At 67.6% G+C, this 13,226-nt stretch overlaps 1 protein-coding gene across 2 annotated transcripts; it reads left to right on the top strand.

The window, feature by feature from the left end:
* Positions 1-2,027: 2,027 nt before the first annotated feature.
* COQ8B (coenzyme Q8B) lies at positions 2,028-11,314 on the top strand. Of its 2 annotated transcripts, XM_075122450.1 has the most exons (15): positions 2,028-2,088; positions 2,491-2,599; positions 4,280-4,603; positions 5,003-5,069; positions 5,489-5,566; positions 5,830-5,955; positions 6,326-6,411; positions 6,627-6,767; positions 7,311-7,392; positions 7,611-7,704; positions 8,014-8,155; positions 8,689-8,796; positions 9,579-9,644; positions 10,142-10,228; positions 10,840-11,314. In XM_075122450.1, the coding sequence occupies exons 2-15, from the start codon at positions 2,498-2,500 to the stop codon at positions 11,122-11,124; spliced, it is 1,788 nt and encodes a 595-aa protein (XP_074978551.1). In that variant the 5' UTR covers positions 2,028-2,088; positions 2,491-2,497; the 3' UTR covers positions 11,125-11,314. The 2 variants fall into 2 exon arrangements, with proteins under 2 accessions (XP_074978551.1, XP_074978552.1); XM_075122451.1 differs by lacking the exon at positions 8,689-8,796.
* Positions 11,315-13,226: the final 1,912 nt, after the last annotated feature.

Raw genomic sequence — 13,226 nt, 5'->3', positions numbered from 1 at the left:
CTGAGCCCTGCTCTGCGTGTGTGGGTGTGTTTGGGTGTGTGTGTGTGTCCCTGCTGCCCCCTGCTGGAGGGGCTGAGCCCTGCTCTGCGTGTGTGGGTGTGTTTGGGTGTGTGTGTGTGTCCCTGCTGCCCCCTGCTGGAGGGGCTGAGCCCTGCTCTGCGTGTGTGGGTGTGTTTGGGTGTGGGTGTGGGTGTGTCCCTGCTGCCCCCTGCTGGAGAGACTGAGCCCTGCTCTGCGTGTGTGGGTGTGTTTGGGTGTGTGTGTGTGTGTGTCCCTGCTGCCCCCTGCTGGAGGGGCTGAGCCCTGCTCTGCGTGTGTGGGTGTGTTTGGGTGTGGGTGGGTGTGTCCCTGCTGCCCCCTGCTGGAGGGACTGAGCCCTGCTCTGCGTGTGTGCGTGTGTTTGGGTGTGGGTGTGGGTGTGTCCCTGCTGCCCCCTGCTGGAGAGACTGAGCCCTGCTCTGCGTGTGTGGGTGTGTTTGGGTGTGGGTGTGTCCCTGCTGCCCCCTGCTGGAGAGACTGAGCCCTGCTCTGCGTGTGTTGCCCTGTACTGGATGCAATCCTAAATGCTCCTCTGTGAACACAAGAGCAGCCGGACCGGGTCAGCCCAAAGGTCCGTCTAGCCCAGTGTCCTGTCCTCCGGCAGTGGCCAGTGCCAGGTGCCCCAGAGGCAATGAAGAGAACAGGGAATCACCGAGTGATGCATCCCCTGTCGCCCTTTCCCAGCTCCTGGCAAACAGAGGCTAGGGACACCGTCCCTGTACACCCTGGCTAATAGCCATTGATGGACCTTATCTAGTGTCATAAGCCCTGTACTGCTAACAGCTAATGGGGATTCTCCTTTTGCTCAGGTGGCCAGGGATGGGGCTGTGCTTTTGGGGCTGGGTTCTCACCTTGTCTGAGCCCTCCCTGCCCTGGAGTTTGGAGCAGCCTTCGTGTGTGGCCCCATGACAACATGGCCCCGGCTTTGCTGCGGGGTAACACACAGACTTTGCAAAGGTCACACGTGCAGGGAGCTGGGGCCTGGGGGGCTTTTGTCTCTTGGGGCAGAGCCGGGGTCCCCCCACTCGCCCTTTCACCCCCAGGTGCCCTGACAAGATTATTGTAGCTTTTAACCTTTCAGCCCAAACCGTGCTGGGGGGAGGAAGGCACCCCAGGGACGGGATCAGCCAAATCCCAGCTCTGCACAGGCCCGAATCCAGCCACTGGCCTCAAGGCGGACCAGGAACCCATGGGCAGCATCATGGAGTGAACAAGGAGCTGGACAAGTGTGCAACCAGCCAGCAAGTGTGCAATGAACTAGGGAATGTGTGATCAGTGTGCAATGGGGCAGCGAGTGTGCAATGAACTGGGGAGTGTGCGATCAGTGTCCAACTGGCCAGCGAGTGTGCAATGAACTGGGGAGTGTGCGATCAGTGTGTAATGGGCCAGCGAACGTGCAATGAACTGGGGAGTGTGCGATCAGTGTGCAATGGGGCAGCAAGCGTGCAATGAACTGGGGAGTGTGCGATCAGTGTGCAATGGGGCAGTGAGTGTGCAGTGAACTGGGGAGTGTGCGATCAGTGTGCAATGGGGCAGCGAGTGTGCAGTGAACTGGGGAGTGTGCGATCAGTGTGCAATGGGGCAGCGAGTGTGCAGTGAACTGGGGAGTGTGCGATCAGTGTGTAATGGGCCAGCGAACGTGCAATGAACTGGAGAGTGTGCGATCAGTGTGCAATGGGGCAGCAAGCGTGCAATGAACTGGGGAGTGTGCGATCAGTGTGCAATGGGGCAGCGAGTGTGCAATGACAACACCCTGTGGCAGTGAGTGTGGAAGGAGCCATCGAGTCTGTGACGAGTGTGCAACGATAGTGCAAAGGGTCGGCGAGTGTGCAAATGCGCGTGCATTGCCCCGCCCCCAACACACGTGAGCGCTCCCAGACCCCAGCAGGAGGCGGGGCCGCGCCCCTTTCTAGCTCCTCCCATTGGCTGTCCCGGCCGGCAGTCAGGCGGCCAGGGCCCTGATTGGCTCCTCTCGGCCGGAGGGGCGGGGCCCCGCAGAACCTGGAAGCGGAGTCGGCAGCAGGAGCCGGCGCGGGGCGGCGGACCCGGGTGAGAACCGGGATCGACCCCCGCGGGTGGGGGAGGGGCCGTGGGGGGAGGAGCGACCCCCGCGGTGGGGGAGGGGCCTTGGGGGGCTGGGCGACCCCCAGGGGTGGGGGAGGGGCCGTGGGGGGAGGAGCGACCCCCGCGGTGGGGGAGGGGCCTTGGGGGGCTGGGCGACCCCCAGGGGTGGGGGAGGGGCCGTGGGGGGAGGAGCGACCCCCGCGGTGGGGGAGGGGCCGTGGAGGGAGGAGCGACCCCCGCGGTGGGGGAGGGGCCTTGGGGGGCGGGGCGACCCCCAGGGGTGGGGGAGGGGCCGGGGCCGTGGTGGGCGGGGCGACCCCCGGGGGTGGGGGGCGGGGCCATTCCCGGGGGGGGGCTAGGCGGGGCCAGTGACCTTTGCCCCCCCAGGTGCAGCATGTGGCCGGAGCTGCGGGGGGCGCTGCGGGGCGCCCTGGGCGAGGTGCTGGGGGGGGCCCCGCGGGGGCTGCCCCGGACCTGGGCGCCGGCCGGACGCAGGGTGAGTGACCCCGGCCGGGCACACGCGGGGCGGGCGGTGGGGGTCAGGGGCTGTGGGGCCGTGGGCCTGTCCCCAGATGCAGCCCCCCGTCCCCCCCCGCACCTGCCCGTCCCCCCGTCGCCGTCCTTCTGTCCCGTCTCCGTCCATCTGCACCTGTCCCCCCGTCCGTCCCATCCCCATCCGTCCCCCCCTCCATCCCTCCGTCCCCCTCTCCGTCTATCCACCCACCCCATCTCCGCACCCCTGCACCCGTCCGTCCCCCCGTCCATCTGCACCTGTCCCCCCGTCCGTCCCATCCCCATCCGTCCCCCCCTTCATCCCTCCGTCCCCCTCTCCGTCTATCCACCCACCCCATCTCCGCACCCCTGCACCCGTCCGTCCCCCCGTCCATCTGCACCTGTCCCCCCGTCCGTCCCATCCCCATCCGTCCCCCCCTCCATCCCTCCGTCCCCCTCTCCGTCTATCCACCCACCCCATCTCCGCACCCCTGCACCCGTCCGTTCCCCCGTCCATCTGCACCTGTCCCCCCGTCCGTCCCATCCCCATCCGTCCCCCCTCCATCCCTCCGTCCCCCTCTCCGTCTATCCACCCACCCCATCTCCGCACCCCTGCACCCGTCCGTCCCCCCGTCCATCTGCATCTGTCCGTCCTTCCGTCCACCCTGTCTCCATCCCGTCCCTCTTCAGCCGCCCGGCCACTCCGTCTCTGTGCGTATCCGTCCGTCCACCTCGCCCTGGGTGTCCGTCCCTTTACAGCAGGGCCACCCCCTCTCTCAGCTCCGTCCCGTCTCTGTTCTTCCCTCCGTCCATCGCCGTAGGTAGCTGCCCCTCTCTCCGATCTCCATCTCCATCCATCTCCCACCCCCCGTCCATCCGTCCCTCTCTTCCACCGCCGTGTGTATCCATCCGTCCTCCCATCTCCACCCCGTCCATCCGTCCCTCTCTTCCCAGTGTGTATCCTTCCGTCCTCCCGTCTCCACCGCGTCCATCCGTCCCTCCCTCTCTTCCTGGTGTGCATCCATCCCTCCTCCCCATCTCCGTCCATCCCACCCCCCGTCCATCCATCCCTCTCTTCCACCGCCGTGTGTATCCATCCGTCCTCCCATCTCCACCCCGTCCATCCATCCCTCTCTTCCCGCTGTGTATCCATCCCTCCGCCCCATCTCCAGCCATCCCAGCCCCCGTCTATCCGTCCCTCTCTTCCCGGGGTGTATCCTTCCGTCCTCCCATCTCCGTGTCTCTCTCTACTCGTACTTCTCTGACTCTCCGGTCCCGCGCTCGATGCTGTATCCTCTTGGGCCCATCCAGACCCTGTGAGGGCTGGCCCAGTAGCCGGTTCTCCTCCCTGCCCAGGTGGGTGAGAAGCCACTAGTGTTCCCACCCTGACGGCCTCACGGAGGGTGCAGTTGGACGCTGGCTCTTCCCCGTCGCCCTCTGGGCTTCCGCAGGGGAAAGGGCGGGGTGGGTTGGTCCAGGCAGTGCCCGTGACCTGCCGGGTGCCGTGGGGGCGTGTGAAGGGAATTCAGGGCAAGCTCCTCTCACACTTGTGCACGGACGCACGTGCACGGACACACACTCGCACACGCACACACGGACACACACTTGCATGGACTCACACACGCACGGACACACACTCGCGCGTGGACACGCACAGACGCATTCTCTGATTCTCCTGTTCCAGGCAGGAGTCTGGAGGCCCCAGGACCTCGTCCCAAGAGAGAGAGGTGGCACATGGGGTCCAAATGGGGCCCCCCAGCAGCCCCCAGGCGTGTCTCTGTTTGCAAGACCCCCCACAGCTCCCAGGGCTTCTGGCCGGTCGGCTCCTCTCCCCCTGCCCACGGCACGTGCCGGCACCAGGGGCTCCGGGTGCCCCGGTCTTGGCCCCGGCCGGCTCTTCCACCGAGATGCGGCCCTGGGAGCCCTGGCGGCCGATGACATCCGCAGAGCCCGGGAGGCCAGGCGGAAGATGGGCCCGGAGGAGCCGGCTCGGGCTCCTAGGCAGAAGGTGAGGAGGGGTCAGTAGGAGATGCTGGGGGGAGGGGGGCGCAGGCACAGCCAGGCCTTGGCATGCAGGGCAGGAGTGCTGTCTGGGGAAAGGGGGCTGGGGGGGTGTCTTTTAATTGGACTCTTGGTTCAGGACAGGCAAAAGGGGCTGGGGCAGGGGGTGCTTGGGACACCTGAAAGAGGCCTCAGCACGTACTAAAGTCCTGGGCGTTCCAAGGAGTGCGCAGACCGACGCAGGGAGAGGGGAAACCGAGGCACGAGGTGGGGCAGGGACGTCCCCAGGGTCACCGGGCAGGGGCAGTGGTCGAGCGTGGGAACGGAGCCCCCGCGTCACAGCCCTACCCCCTCCCCCGCTGGACACGCTGGCCCCACAGCCCTGCCCCTCTTCTCTCCCCGCCAGCTCAGCGAGAGAGCCCGGGAGCGGACGGTGCCCGCGTCACGCGTCGGCCGGCTCGCCAGCTTCGGAGGTAGAGTCCGCGAGAGCCCGGGGCTGGGGGGGGGTGTCAGTGTCCCTGCCCTGGGGAGGGCGTGGGGGGGGTCTCCCTCCCTCCTGCCCCCTGCTGGGCGGGATGGGCCCTGCTCTGTGCGTGTTGTATCGCCAGTGGGTGAGATCACTAGCGCTCCCCGCTCCATTCTAGTGCTATGTGCATGTACTGGGGGGGCCTCCTGCCCCCCCTCGCAGCCCCTTTCCGAACGCAGAGCGTGACCCCCCTGGGGACTGGCCAACACCCTCTGCCAGCAAGGGGCTAGCGCGCCCCACATCTCAGCCTGGCCAATGGCTCCCCCTGTGCGGGATCCCCGGCCCTGCCCCTCAGCCCCCCCAGCGGGTTCCCCCGCTGCCCAGCCCCCCAAGGAGCAGCCCTCTGACCTGTGCCTCTCTCCCCAGGTCTGGCGGTGGGTCTGGGCATCGGGGCCCTGGCAGAGGTGGCCAAGAACTCGCTCAATGGGGAGAAGAAGCCAAGGGGTAAGTTGTGGGGCTGGCTCCTGCCTGGCTCTCAAAGGGGCAGCCCTGGAGACTGGATCCCTGTGGCCCATATACCTCTAGGGGGTGGAGGGGGCTGGGGAGGGGGTGGGGGGAGCTGGGACAGGGGTCAGAGGGAACTGGATTGCTGGCCCATTGATCTCCCATGGGAGCCGGTGGCTGCTGAGATGTGGGTGTCAGTCCCCCAAGGAACTAGCCCTAGGTCCCCTGCACCCCCCACCTCACTCCCTGCCCCCTTTGCGCAGACAGCAGCAGCCCCGTCCCAGGCTCCAGCCCCTTCCTGTCGGAGGCCAACGCGGCGCGGATCGTGGACACGCTGTGCAAGGTGCGGGGCGCCGCCCTCAAAATCGGACAGATGCTGAGTATCCAAGGTAGGCGCCTGCCCGCCTGGCCCCCCCCTTGGCCCTGGCCCCTCAGCCTTGGGGGAAGGGCCCGTCCCTGGAGGGGGCGGGTGTGCACAGAAAGCCCCCCACCCCACATGCCGGGCACACGAATGTCACGGGCTGGGTGTCAGTGATGCTCGGGACCCGCAGGCTGCTCTAGCTGACATAGGGGCCCAGGGTGTAGAGCAGGGCGGTTAGAGCTGTAACCCCCAGGGCAGGGATGGGGGGCAGGGAGCCAGGCTCTCTGGGTTGGGCTGCACAGGGGGGCTCTAGTCTGAGCCTGGCTGCCTCTCCTGGGGTGTGGGGGGCGCGTCTGGGCCCGGGAGCACCCCGCTGAGCAGCCGGTTTCTCCCCACAGATGACAGCTTCCTCAGCCCGCAGCTACAGCGGATCTTCGCGCGGGTGCGGCAGAGCGCGGACTTCATGCCGGCCTGGCAGACCAGGGTGAGTGAGGGCCGCCCCACGGCGTGTATCCCGGGGGAGCCAGGCACAGCCCGGCTGCTGCTGCAGCGTCCTGCTGGCGACGGGACTGAGATCCCCCAGGCCCGTGGAGCCGGTGCCCGAGAGATGAGATGCTCCGGCGTGCCCCCGGGGGGTGGCTGGGCTGGCCCGGGGCAGGGCGCCGGCTGAGCCTGTCTCTCCCCCCCTCGGCATTTCAGAGGGTGCTGGCAGAGGAGCTGGGGCCGGACTGGCGGGAGAAGGTGGCCTCCTTTGAGGAGACACCCTTCGCAGCGGCTTCCATCGGCCAGGTGCACCTCGGGGTGCTGCGCGACGGGACGGAGGTGGCCATGAAGATCCAGGTGAGCAGCCTGTGCCCCCCAGCACCCATGGGTGGCAGCCTCAGGGTAGCCAGGGCCAATTACAGAGGGAGCATCAGGGAGGGGTTAGAGCGGGGGGGCTGGGAGCCAGGACTCCCGGGTTCTCTCCCTGGCCCTGGGAGGGGAGTGGGGTCTAGTGGTTAGAGCAGGAGGGCTGGGAGCCAGGGCGCCTGGGTTCTCTCCCTGGCTGTGGGAGGGGAGTGGGGTCTGGTGGGTTAAAGCAGGGGGGCTGGGAGCCAGGACTCCTGGGTTCTCTCCCCCTGGCTGTGGGAGGGGAGTGGGGTCTAGTGGTTAGAGCAGGGGGGCTGGGAGCCAGGACTCCTGGGTTCTATTCCTAGTTCTGCTACTGCCTTGCTTTGTGACCTGAATCAGCTCCCTTCCCTTCTGGGTACCTCAGTTTCTGCTGAATGGGGCAGTGGCCCTGGCTGATCCCTGGGCAGGGGTTGGGAAGGGCTCCGAGCTGGGGGGGGCCTGGCGCTCCCCGCTCCGTTCTCCAAGCCAGCGCCTCTCTCTCCCTCCCCGCAGTACCCCGGCATAGCCCAGAGCATCCGGAGCGACGTGGAGAACCTGGTGGCCCTGCTGAGGCTCACCGTGGTGCTCCCGGCAGGTAAGAGTCTGCGCCGGGCCCGGGGGGGGGGCGGGGGCGTTACCCAGCGTCTCGCCTGCCCCCTCCCCTGGGCGTGTCCTGCTATCCTGGGGCTTCCTTCCTGACCCCGCCAGCCTGGGTACAAAGTGCCCCCTTCCCTCGGGGGCTACATCGCCTGCTGCAGGCAGAGGGGAGCCTCCCGAGTCCGCAGCCTCACCCCACCCCCCCGCCCTCCCCAGGCCTCTTCGCCAACAACACGCTGCAGGTGCTGCAGAGAGAGCTGGAGTGGGAGTGTGACTACCGGCGCGAGGCCGATTGTGCCCGGAGCTTCAGGTACCGACCGCGGGGCCCCTGGGCAGGGTCCTGGCTCCCCAGCCCACATTCAGGGCAGCATGCATGGCCCCGGCGTTAGCGGGGCGGCCCCCGGGGACTCCGTGTCCCGGCATGCACGGCTCCAACTGAGCTAAGCCACCTGTGGGCTACCCCTTGGCCCCCTTCTAGCAGGGCTGCCCGGACCCCTAGAAGCAATGTCCTGCCAGCTCAGAGGTGGGGGCCTGGTGGCTTCCTGCCCCTGGGGGTAGTGGCTGGGGGCTCCTGGCTGGCAAAGCGGGGGTAGCCAGCGGCATCCTGCTGCCCCCCCAGGCAGCTCCTGGCCGGCGACCCTTTCTTCGAGGTGCCCAGGGTGGTGGGCGAGCTGACGACACGGCGGGTGCTGACCATGGAGCTGGGGAGCGGTGTCCCCCTGGATCAGTGCCTGGAGCTCCCCCAGGACATCCGGAACGAGGTGAGCTGATCCGACGAGCACGACAGCCGGGCTGCCCCCCCAGGGGGATGGGGGCTATTGGTGAGAGCAGGGGGCTGGGAGCCAGGACTCCGGGGTTCTCTCCCCAGCTCTGAGAGGGGAATGGAGTCGAGTGGTGAGAGCAGGGGGGCTGGGAGCCAGGACGCCTGGGTTCTGTCCCCGGCTCTGGGAGGGGAGTGAGGTCTAGTGGTGAGAGCAGGGGGGCTGGGAGCCAGGACTCCTGGGTCCCATCCCTGGCTCTGGGAGGGGAGTGGGGGCTAGTGGTGAGAGCAGGGGGCTGGGAGCCAGGACGCCTGGGTTCTATCCCAGCTCTGCCTCTAAGCTGCTGTGTGCCCTGGAGCCAGTCCCCGTGTCTCCAGGTCGGCAGAGTGGGGATTATGACCCTGTGGGGCAGGCCCTGGCTGGCTCCATGCTTGTGCAGCGCCTGGCGCGGCAGGGCCCCCGATCGAAGCTACCATAACTGCGATCCCAGGGCCCGGCCTGCCGGTGATTCCCTTCCCCCGCTGCCCCCCCAGATCTGTCACAATGTCCTGCGCCTCTGTCTGCGGGAGCTCTTCCAGTTCCGCTTCATGCAGACGGACCCCAACTGGGCCAACTTCTTCTACGACGCAAGCAAGCACCAGGTGGGGTGTGGGCCCCGGCCGGGGGAGGGGAACCATGGGGGGGCACGCGCTGCAGGACAGACTGGAGCCAGGGGGGCTGCAGGAGAGCGGGTGAGCCCATGCCAGCCTCCCGGGGGTGGGGGGAGCCCCCCGGCCCCCTTTCCACAGTTCTGCCCCTCACGGGGCTGCTGGCTCCAGGGTCTCTGCTGGGAGCAAGAGTCACACCAGCCCCCCCCCCCCCCCCCCCAGGTGGGGTTACCGTAATACACATAGTAATTGCCCCCCAGGACCCTGGCCTCTAGGAGCTACCCTAATACATGTAATAGTTGCCCCCCAACTCTGGCCTTTAGGGGTACTGTAATATACATAGTAATCACCCCCCTGGCCTCTATGGCTACCCTAATACGCATAGTAGTTCCCCCTCCATCCCATGGGGCGCATCGATCCCAATCCACCCAGTGCTCTGCGGCTGAATTATTCATCGGGTCCTCTCTCCAGCGAGGAGCTCGCAGATCCGCTCCGTGGCCCGGGCAATAAAAAATACATCAGCTAAAAACCCCTCTGGCCGAGCGCCAGGCAGAGCCCCAGCCGCCGGCGAAGGCCAGCTGAGTACGGAGCATTCTCAGGGCCCAGCAGCAGCGAGTTCCACAGGTGTGCGGGGTGGGGCCCTGCTCGAAATCAGGCGATCCTGACATTTCCTGGTGTGGTGCCCGTTCCCGGAGCAGGCCTGAGCCGCAGCCCAATACAGGCAGCCCCCTAAGAAGCTGCCCGGGGCTCTGAGCCGCTGCTGTCGTTCATTACAGGTGACCTTGCTGGATTTCGGAGCAAGCCGGCCCTTCAGCAGAGAGTTCACCCATCACTACATCGAGGTATGGGCGCGTTCACCTGGCCGCCCACCCCTCAGGAGCCTGCCTGTCTGTATTGGGGACATCCTGGCTGCTGCCTTGGAGCCCGCGGGGTTAGAGGCAGAGGGGGCAGGGGGCTAGGGCGCTGCATTGATGGGACACCTGGATTCCCTTCCCAGCTCTCGGCAAGTTAGCGCCCCGCCCCGTGCCTCAGTTTCTCCTCCCAGCCTGTATCTGTTCAGACTGGGAGCTCTTTGGGGAGGGACCGTCTCTCACTCTCTGTGAGAGTGCTAAGGGGCCCTGGTGCTAAGGGGCCCTGATCTCGGTCAGGGTCTGTGCTGCCCACAATGCGACGGGGGGTGCTCTCCTCTGGCAGTTGGTGCTGGCGAGCGGCACAAGGGGGCACTGTGCTGCAGGGGGCAGGGGCCAGCAGGGGCGGGGGCTGGCAGTCAGGGCTGACCCTAGGGCGGCACTAGGGGGCGTCCTGCAGCTTGTTCTCACCTGGCCCCTCCCTGCCACAGGTGGTGAAAGCTGCAGCCGAGGGGGACAGGGCCAAGGTGCTCCAGAAATCCAAAGACCTGAAGTTCATGACGGGCTTCGAGACCAAGGTGAGCGGTTGGGCTGGGTGTGTGCTGGGGGCCAAGCAGGGACTCTGTGGGTGGAGAGTCAGGGGCGCTGGGGGGCCAGGCTGGGCCGGGCTAGCAGGGGCTGCGGGTCAGGAGTGAGGGGCACCAGCAGGACTGCAGGGGCCCAGGGCCGGGCTAGCAGGGGCTGCGGGTCGGGAGTGAGGGGCACCGGCAGAACTGGGTGGGGGGCAGGGCTGGGCTGGCAGGGGGCCGCGGGTCAGGAGTGAGGGGCACCGGAAGGGCTGGGCTGGCAGGGGCTGCGGGTCGGGGGTGAGGGGCACCGGCAGAGCTGGGTGGGGGGCAGGGCTGGGCTGGCAGGGGGCCGCGGGTCAGGAGTGAGGGGCACCGGAAGGGCTGGGCTGGCAGGGGCTGTGGGTCGGGGGTGAGGGGCACCGGCAGAGCTGGGTGGGGGGCAGGGCTGGGCTGGCAGGGGGCCGCGGGTCAGGAGTGAGGGGCACTGGCAGAGCTGGGTGGGGGGCAGGGCTGGGCTGGCAGGGGGCCGTGGGTCAGGAGTGAGGGGCACCGGAAGGGCTGGGGCGTTCTGTGCAGGAGTTTGGCTGGTCCAGTAGCTGACCCTGCCCCCCCGTGCCCAGGAGTTCGAGGAGGCGCACGTGGACACGGTGATGATCCTGGGGGAGGCTTTCTCCGCCCCGGGGCTCTTTGACTTCGGGGCCCAGAGCACCACGCGGCGCGTGCAGGCCCTGATCCCCGTCATGCTGCGCCACCGTCTGACGCCGCCCCCCGAGGAGAGCTACGCCCTGCACCGCAAGCTGGCCGGCTGCTTCCTGCTCTGCGCCCGGCTGCGCGCCCGCGTCCCCTGCCACGGCCTCTTCCAGGAGCTCTACGGGCAGTACTGGGCCCGGGAGCGGGGCGCCTAGCGCCAGGGCAGGGCCTGGGACCCCAAACAGGACCTCCCTGCACCCAGACCCTGGCTGACCGGAGAGACCGGAGCCCTCGCTGCCGTGGGCTGGGAGCTCGGGACCGGCTGTGCCCACGGCCCTGCCACGCCGTGCCCCCGAGCGTCGCGGTCCTGTCGCCGCTCCGTGCCCATTAAATCCTGGCACCTGGGCTGGGCCTCGTCAGTTTCTTCCCCGCCGCTCCCCCATCCCCGAGTCAGGTACGGATTCCACGCCCCCCCCCGCCCCCCCGCTACTGCTGCTCCCCCCAGAATGAGCTGCAGGGGGGCAGGGGCTGGCCCAGCTGGAGGGATACAGGGTGGCCCAGTTGGTTAGGGGGCATTTGGGGGGCAGAGTCCTGCTGCCCCCAGCTGGTTCCTGCAGAGCCAGGCGAAGACATGGACGCAATTCCCATTTTAGGGTCCCCCCCATTGGGCCCCCCATCTTTGCAGCTCCTCCCCCGCAGCAGGGCCAGCCTCCCCCCCCCCAGCTCTGCACCATCCCGGTGTCCCACATTCAGGCCCCGTGACAGCAGGAGCTTTTGGTCTCTTTCCAAGGCTTTGATCTTGCGTCCTCAGCCCCCCCGCTGCAGCTTCCCCGGCGGGGCGGGCAGGACTGGGGACAATCCAGCCCCAGAGCAGGGAGCGAATGGGGCCGGGCCATGAGGGAGCCGATTCCGGGAAGTGCCGGGGATCCTCCCTTCACAGCCAAATCCCCAGGGAGCCTGGCCTGACGGAGACGAGCTCCCCGCCGTGTGCCCACTGCCCCCCGGGAAGCCAGCTCCGGCTGCCGCCTCTGCCAACTGTGGGAGCTGGTACTTCGCCCTGCCGGGCCCCAGGCAGACGAGAGGGGACAGGCCCGTGCCCCATTCCCTGCCCCCCTGAGCCGTCCCGTCCCCCGCTGGGGTCAGGTCGGAGCCAGCGCCCCCTAGAGGGAAAAGGCCCCGTGGCCCATTCCTCAGGAGCCGGCAGCTGGTTTTAATTTGAGCGTTCGTTTCCGGCTCACGTCATGGCAGCTCCCAAGAACACGGCAGATTTTCCCACCACAAGGACGTGCAGAACCCAGCTCCAGATGGTTCGCTTTCCGCAGCTCCGCCCGGGCGGCCACGGCCGGACCTGACTGTCTCATGCTGACAGAATCCCTTGGGTCACAGTCCCAACGATAGACCCCGACCGAGATCAGGGCCAGGCTCTGCCCAGACCCTGAGATCAGGGGCCTGTCGGGCCGGGTGCTGCCCAGACACTGGGTGGGACAAGCCCTGCCCCAAAGAGCTCACCGTCTAACCAAAGAAGGATTATCTCAATTTTTCAGATGGGGAAACTGAGGCCCAGAGAGCCAACATGCCCACGTCGCCTGGGCGTGGAACTCAGCTCTCCTGAGTGTGTCCCCACCAGCGGCCAGCTCGCTTCCCTTGGGCCAGCAAGATGGGCTGCAAGGTGGCGTCACACCCCCACCGTCCCCTCCCTCTCCGAGCCGAATGCGGCCGGGCTGGCGGGGCGGCACCGTGGGGCTGGGGGTGGCCGGTGACGCATCTGGCGGTGAGGCTGGGCCCTGGCAGCTGCTTCCTGGCCATGGGGTTGTTCACCGGTCTCTATTGGTAGTGGGTCCCAGCGCTGGGGGGCCTGGGAGCCAGGACTCTCAGATCCTATCCCCAGCATGGCACATTCATCCCAGGGCCACGGCGAGCCTCCCCGGCCGCGCGGCTGCTCATTCGTAGCCCAACCCCCCTGGGCCCTTCATTTATTACAGCCCCCAACCTGTTGTCGCCTGTTTGACAGATGGACACGACCCCCCCGAGTCCAGATTCCTGGTCCCCCTGTTCTAACCACCAGACCCCACTCCCAGAGCCGGGGACAGAACCCACGAGTCCTGCCCCGTATAGGGTGTTGCTCGCTGGGTTGGGTCGATGCTCTGGCAGGGCGGGAGCAGCTACAGGCCTGGGCTGGGCACGGGGCTGGGCCTGGGGGGGTGGGACAGGGGGCCACGGAGTCTAACCCCTGGCACTGGGGGGTCCCCAGCCAGAACAACGGCGGTTGCCCGTGGCTCCATCCAGCCCGTGCTCAGCCGCCCTCTGTCAGGTCTGA

This window comes from Caretta caretta, chromosome 23, assembly GCF_965140235.1.
Source record: "Caretta caretta isolate rCarCar2 chromosome 23, rCarCar1.hap1, whole genome shotgun sequence".
Taxonomy (NCBI): domain Eukaryota; kingdom Metazoa; phylum Chordata; order Testudines; family Cheloniidae; genus Caretta; species Caretta caretta.
The sequence above is the reverse complement of the archived record's forward strand: the minus strand, read 5'-3'. Positions and strand labels throughout refer to the sequence as shown.